Source organism: Etheostoma spectabile, chromosome 15 (genome assembly GCF_008692095.1).
Source record: "Etheostoma spectabile isolate EspeVRDwgs_2016 chromosome 15, UIUC_Espe_1.0, whole genome shotgun sequence".
NCBI classification, from domain to species: domain Eukaryota; kingdom Metazoa; phylum Chordata; class Actinopteri; order Perciformes; family Percidae; genus Etheostoma; species Etheostoma spectabile.
In genome coordinates this window covers 2,257,252-2,264,631 of record NC_045747.1, presented here as the reverse complement: position 1 = coordinate 2,264,631, position 7,380 = coordinate 2,257,252, and the positions used below count along the sequence as shown (strand labels likewise).

Sequence of the window (7,380 nt, the reverse complement as noted above, 5' to 3'; positions counted from 1 at the left end):
AAGTAAAAAGGTAAAAACAAAAGTCAAATCCTAGTTTACATCCCTGTTCATGTCCATAAATGAAAGACCTTAATTTGTTCTTTCAATAATTTGCTTTTAACATTCACATTCAAATTACCTGCATGTTTATCATATTGTAAAACAAAAACATTTCAAATTATACAAAAAACTAAATCTGATCTGTCTGACACTTTAATGACTATTAATTTGTAATGACGCATACACGATGTTCTGCTTTGATTAAAAACATTTTCTACTTTACTACTGAGTGTTATACTGCAACTCCATCTCTACTAGAAAAAAATAATAATTAAAAAACAGTGATTCAATTATATACAGTTTCTCTGTCATTTTGAATCACATTTTCATTATTGCTATTGTTGCACTCCAATCAAATCAAAAACTCCTATTTTGATTAAATAAACTTTGGGCTTCTGTTACTTTGAGTAGACCTTGGTTGTTTCTGGCTCACTCACAGATTGTACATTTCATCCAGACTTTCAATAGCTTCTTGTTTACTGTAGTTTCTCCACTCACTGGGAATTTCTCCTCTTCCCTGGAATTTTAATTTATAGTGGTTTTCCAGTTGCTCTTGAAATCGACAGACAAACCATTTCCAGTATGTCAGCTTAGACTCATTAGGAGTAATCTGCCATGTGGCATACTTCTTCCCAGCCTTTTGATATTCTTTATAAGGAACGGTCTTATCTGAATCATGCTGAGGGTAGAAACGTCTATCACTTGCAACTGATGTTGTGCAGAAAGTGATGACCAGATTTAATGTGCCTCTAGTGTGCCATCCGTTAATCCCAGAGGACCGATGGAAAGGGACATTGTGTTTCTCAGGACTGTGATCTGCTATGGTGTTGGTACAAACAGCTGCACAGAATGGACACGTTACCCAGCAACAGTTACACAGCTGATCAATGAGGATTTGATCAGGCTTCATCCTGAATTCCTTCATCTTATCCAGTGAGAGGCTGCTCACTTCCTCTATGACAGATACAAGACCTTTCTCTGTCTCCTCTTTAAGAAAGTCAAAATTGTTTATGTCACTGAAGTTTTGACAGCAGATGGTGTTGAATGTTAGCTCCTTTTTTAGCAAACTTGAAAATTCCTTTACCCACATGTTTGTGTCTCCTTTTTGCGTTTCTACTTTCTCTGTAGCATCATATAAAGCTTGACTGAGAAGGTTTTTGATGCCTTCAACATTTTTCTTGAGTATATTTTGTGCTTTATCTTTGTTGTCTGTGAAGATGTATTTCTGTACTTCCTCTTTTATAAAGGCCTCTACTTGGTTCCTTGGGCGTCGGATGTAGGTGATAAAACCATCAAAGTCTTCTTTCTCAGCCAGTGACTTTAACACATGTTTCTCCAAGTTCAGCCTGTTCCCACTGAATGCTGGGAAAGTGCACTTCATCTCGTCAGCAAGATCAATTGCAGTCTTGTTACAGACAGCCTCAACAGTGGAAACCTTCAGTTTTTCACAGATCAGTTCTCCAAGCACAACAGCAGATGAGTTTCCTTTGCAGAAGCTTCTGAAGATGTTGTAATATTGCATTTTCTTGCTTTCTACGTAACTGAGTGCATCGTTGTTTCCTTTAAATTTCTTGTGGGACTCTGAAAGCCAACTCTCTGCTCTGTGAAACACATACAGTATCAGATCAACTGTAAACACCTTCTTTAGAGCATATTTCCTCTTTGATTCAAATTCTTTCACGTTTTCTTTCACTTTGTTGGCAACTTCTCTCAAGTAAGTTGGACTGTAGCCTCGTGTAGTGACAGGTTTGCTCTTAATGGAATCAAGGGACTGTTTTTCAACATCGTCAATAAGGGATCTGATCAGTTGCTGTTCTTCATACCCAAAGTATCCCTTAATGTAATACGTTGCTTTTGTAGTTGTTTCTGAAAATAATGCAACTGTTTTTGAAACTAGTGTAGCTGATTTTGAAGGCAATGTTTCTGTTTCTTGGTCTGGACATGTTCTCTGTTGTTTTGTGCCCTTTCCTTTATTCTTTTGTATGTTTTTGTTTTTTAGTTTTTTAGTCTTCTCATGACTTTGAGATTGTTGGCCTGTGTTACACAGCTCTTGGTGCTTTGTCAGAGATACATAATGACTGTAATCACCAACCTCTGATATTTTTTTGAATGTGCCACTTGTTTTGGATTCATCTATTAGACGCCATTCAAAACCAAGCTCCTGAAGAATAGTTGACTGATCTTCTTCATAGTTGATGTCCTCAATAGGTTTTGTATCTGCAGTTAGTTCCCTAACCCAGCCACTCCAGACAAAGTTGAAGTACTTCTCAAGTTCCTCTTCATCTTTTGCCTTGTCCTTTAACTGATGAGCGAGCTCTTTGCTCTTTTGTAGCAACTTGTTCTCAAACTCTGTCTTCTTATCATCCAGCTTTTTACAGGCATTCTTCTGCTGGATGACTTCATTCAGTTTTCTTTTAACTCCTCTCACTTGTTCATCATGAAACTCCTTGATTTTGTTTTCAAATCGTCCTCGCCACTGAACCAACATTTCTTTGTCTCTGTCGTCATCAAAGTATGTTGTCATTGCTTTTTTGATTTTTTCATAGGTTTTGCTCATTACTTTATGAAGATTATTGAGCTCTATCTTATCAAGTTTTCCATTTTCAATTCTGGTATGAAGTCCGTTCTCAATGGTCAACATGTTGCTCCTCAGGGTCCAGGTCCAGTTCCAATACTGGACCTCAAGTTTTCTGTACACTGCAATTTCAAGTGTGTTTTTGAAACTGAAAACAAAGTTTTCATTCATCAAGGCTTTCCACAGGTCATGAATTTTGCTTTTGAATTTTGAGAGAGTAATCCCATCAGACTGTGAAGCTTTAGAGAGGATGAAGGTCTTCAGCTCTTGGATGCTCTCACTGTAACCTGGATTTGGAGGAGCCATAGGTGGACTTCCCTCCCATAGTTGGGCAAAGTATTTCACATCTTTCTGCACATCAAATGCAATGACGTCACTGAAACACTCAGCATCACAGACCTCCTCTTTGGCTGCTAGTTGGGCCATCTGGTCCAGTTTTTCTTGAAGCCGTTTCTTTCCATCCATGTTTTTCTCTGCAGCTGCAATATCTGTAACATTCTGGTGAACAAACACACAACTTGGAGAAAGGTTAACTTTCTTCATCCTCATAAACGCCTGAACAACAATCTGCAGAACATCTTGCATCTCAGCTGGATTCTCTCCAAAGATGTTGATGAGTGTCATGTTTCCCAGACCAACAACAAATGTTGCCAGTTCATTGTCGTGGTGAAGGGTGGCGTTACCTTCCAACTCAAGAGCACGCAGTCCTTCAGTGTCCACCACTAGAACATAGTCAAACTGAAAGTCGTTCTTGATCTCCTCTGACACTTTGACCAGCTGCATGAAGGCACCCTTGGTGCACCTGCCAGCACTCACTGCAAACTGTAACCCAAACATGGCATTCAGCATTGTAGATTTTCCACTGCTTTGTACGCCTAAAACAGACAAAACAAAAACTCTCTTGTCGCCCAGTTTCTTTATGACTTCATCTAAAAGACTACAGATCCAAGTCAAAGGAACATGACGTGCATCACCATCCATCAGCTCCATTGGGTGTCCTGATATCATCAGCTCTGCTGCCAGCTCAGGGTATTTAGACCAGTCAGGCTGTCCCCTCTTTGTGTGTTTCTGCAGAGATGCATGTGCTTCATAGATCTGTCCCATTTCTCTAAAGATGTGCTCCAAGCCAAAAGTAGCTGACTGTAACTTTGTTGATATTTGAGCAAGCTCGGTTTTCTTTCCTTTTAACTCATCAGATTTGTCATGCTTCTTCTTTAAAGCCAAGACCTCAGACCACTTTTCATCATAGCTTTGGAGAATTGAAGTAAGATCATCTGTGGAAAGGGCGTCTATTAAGATCTGAGTCCACTTCAGAAAATACTCTGTTGATGGCAAAGATGATAGGCTTTCAATGAACAACTTCATCGGTTCACTACAAGAAACTTTGCATTGATCTCGTCGTATTTGCATCAGTTCCTGTTGCTTTTGACATTTCTCCTTCTCAATGTCTCCTTTGAGGTTATGCAGTTCTTTGTTTATTCTGCACCACTTATGCCACAGTTGGCCTTGACAAGGGAAAAATGCATCTTTAATCTTTGAAACTTCCATCCCCTTAAGTAAGTTTACAACTTCCATTGCATCAGATTTCCCTTTTTTACAGACTTCGTCATCTTCATCCACTCTGATTTTAGAGCGCTTTGATTTTAGAGCCATGGTTTCAAGTTGGAAGGATACATGTTTTCCAGACAAGATTATTCCAATGACTTTATTCAGCTCTTCAGACACATCTGACAGGCTTCTGTCCTTTAGTCCAATTTTGTAGTTTGTAGCTTTCATCTGAACTGCACCACAATTACTATCAGCAATAAGAATAATGAGAGGCTTTGGAGACCTGTATAGGTCTGAGATAATGTCAGAACTTTTTTCACCTTTTTCCAGACTCGGTACAAGAACAACATTGACTGAAGATTTTTCCATCAGTATTTCACGCTGTTTTTCAATTGACAGGGCATCACCATGAAGATTACAGAAGGCAATGCAGTCAGTGAAGGCTTCTTTAGGTTTTCCAGCAGGGCAGTACCAGGCAATCTCTGCCACACCATCCATCAGATGACGAGACTTGGTGCTACCTGGACAGTTTCTGTGGAAGAAGGTGTTGTGACGGTCGTTGATCAAAGTGTTCATCAGCTGAGATTTAGACAGAGATAGTGAACCCAGGCGGAGAAATGACACCATGGGTGTCTCAGCTTTGCAGATGGGTGAACTCTTCATGGTGACAATGTTTGAATTATCTTTAATTTTGGTTATCTTCCAGCTTTTTCTTATTTGTCTGAATGTCCACAGAGGACAATCAATATCCATTGTGACTGGGTCAGGAACAAGCAATGGTAAGGCGTACTGACATTGTGATAGCTTTGTAATCATGTTCTGCTTAAAAAAGCTGTCTGAGCAGTGAAATACTGCCATTTGAACATCCATTGGATGCACATGAGTCTGTTTTGATTGATTATCTTCTACAGTTGGGTTAAAGAGAGCATCTAAGTCGTTGTCATCTGTCTCAGTAGTTTCAAACACTAGATCAGGCTTTGAATGACTCACCTCAGGACTGTCTTGTCTTACAGGAATGTATCTGGCTCTGTAGTCTAACATCAACAACCGCTGAAGAAAAGTATGAGCAAGATCTTTCTCACATGTGTCATGGTCCTGTTTTACAGGTGGACCTATTTTAAGAAAATCTGCTGGTGTTAACTTCTGTTTGTCTTGAAGGTGAAGTCTGTCAAACAGTGTTTCAATTTCTATCTTTTTTTCCTTGTTGATCTCTTCAAAAATCTCCACTGGCTGCTGCAAATGAGTAAATAAACATGTACTCTATGCAAAATCTGAGCATAATACAGCAGTAAATGTACTGTAAATTAAGTATCCTTACCTCCTTGTTTCCACTTGTATCCATATCTGAGGTACCTGCAGCAAAATGATAAACTGTATTATAAAAGGTTCAGAGAAATTTCTCGTTTACTGTAAGCAATTTGTCTATGTAACTAGCTCTTCTTCTTTATTCTTCGTTATTGTTCTATTAAAGTATTTATTAATATTTTACCATCATCAGTTGTTTCAGAATGTACGGGCTTGGTTTCAGATTCTCCTCCCACTGTTGTGTTTTTTGATTGTTCATCAGCAGGTACATCCCCTTGATTGTGCTAAGTGAACAAATAATTCCATTTAACATTAGTTAACCAGTTTAGAAATATTGAGATTAGGCACATACAATACATATACAAAATAGACAGTGGTATACCTGTTCAGACTAAAACTAAATAAAAAATAGTATAATATAATATAAAGGGTTTTTAACTGATCAATATGTCCAACCAGATAGATCATCACGTCAAACTCGGTTTTATTCTAAAACTAAAAGCAACAAGATATACGTATAACAATCAAATCCATTTCACGCAAATTCAGTAAAAGACTTCAAAAATAAAAACAGGGTCAAATTATATGCACAGTTTCAATTTTTTATTTATGTTTATTGAGGTGTGAGACTTCAAATCTGATCTGACTAACTTCACAAAATAGAGGTAGTTTTAGAAAACAAACGCTCTATAATGATGATCAATAATGAAGGTGAAACAATCTTATCTTTACCTTGTTTTCAGCTGAATTCTCCAACTCCTCCACTGCAGAGTAACATGAGAAAAACAGATTGAACAGAAACATGATTTGTTTTTAAATATCACTGGTATTAGATAACCATCACTATATTTGCAACTTCTGTGTTAAATTATTGTTTATTTACTTTGTCTGCAGGTGATTTTATCAGGGTTGGAATGGCTAGAACAGTTATTGAAGTCTTACAGTTTTTCTCAGTTGCTTTGGCCAACGTCAAAATGAAAATCATGATTCTCAAATTTAGTTTGGGGGAGCAACTTCTCACACAGAGTTTAAGTTTATGTTTTGTTGTATACTTAAGTTTGTTTTGCTGTACCTTGGATGTATGTTCTTGTTCTTTGATGTATTGTGATTATAGATGCACGTATTCCAGCTTATGTAATGTTCTTATGAAATAATAGATTACAAGAAGAATATCTTCTGTTTATGACAGACAGAAGCTTAAATAACCAAACACGGGGCAATACTAAGCTTTATGTAAGTGCCATAGTTACTGGACATGGGCCAGGCAGTTGTTAGAGACTATAAAATCCAGAGAAACTCTTTAGCTCCACTATGTGGACCAGCTAGTCTCTAACTGTGTCTGTCTGCTGTTTGGTGCTGAACAGGTACTGGACAGGGAACTTGTTAGAACTTGTTATCAGAAAACAGTCACCTAAGCAGTTAAACTAGACTAAATCCTCACCTCTTTGATTTTGCTGGAACACTGAGGAATCCATTGTTTCTTCTTTGTGGTCCAGCTGCCCTTTATTTTCATTCTGCTCTTCTTTTTCATCACACATCACTCCACTGTAGCAGTTGTGATCATTTTCAGAAACCATGACGTCTATTTTTTTCAGCAGAGGTATTATCTCTCTTTCATCCATCATACTTCTTGTACATGTGTGGAATCTTTTTTCAACTAAACAGCTGTTTGCTCTCAGGTTTGTCAGGGCACTTTCACATGTTTCACCTGACTTATGAGTCACAACTGTCATTACATAATCAAGTGATCCTTTCCCAAAAGCTTTTTCTAACCAATGCAGTCCTGAACTGTAATGGTTGTTATGCCGACCATTTGGTAACATTAAGAGAAATACATTGATTTCCTGATTCAGTGAGAATCTATCAATGTTTTGTACACCAAGCATGTTAATGACAGAGATGTGCCGACCACA

The 7,380-nt window shown here is 38.0% G+C and overlaps 1 protein-coding gene across 3 annotated transcripts in view; it reads right to left on the bottom strand.

Annotated features, from left to right (window-relative positions):
- Window positions 1–464: 464 nt before the first annotated feature.
- LOC116702436 (interferon-induced very large GTPase 1) overlaps window positions 465–7,380 on the bottom strand; it is a 12,514-nt gene continuing 5,598 nt past the window's right edge. Inside the window, exons 1-4 of one of the 3 annotated variants that reach the window (XM_032536624.1) lie at window positions 6,906–7,314; window positions 5,652–5,747; window positions 5,481–5,515; window positions 465–5,395 (exon numbers count right to left, since the gene is read on the bottom strand). In XM_032536624.1, the coding sequence (XP_032392515.1) occupies window positions 473–5,395; window positions 5,481–5,515; window positions 5,652–5,747; window positions 6,906–7,290 (5,439 nt within the window). In that variant the 5' untranslated portion in view covers window positions 7,291–7,314 and the 3' untranslated portion in view covers window positions 465–472. Of the gene's footprint in view, window positions 5,396–5,480; window positions 5,516–5,651; window positions 5,748–6,905; window positions 7,315–7,380 lie in introns of those variants that run through there. The other 2 variants (XM_032536625.1, XM_032536627.1) reach the window with 2 other exon arrangements.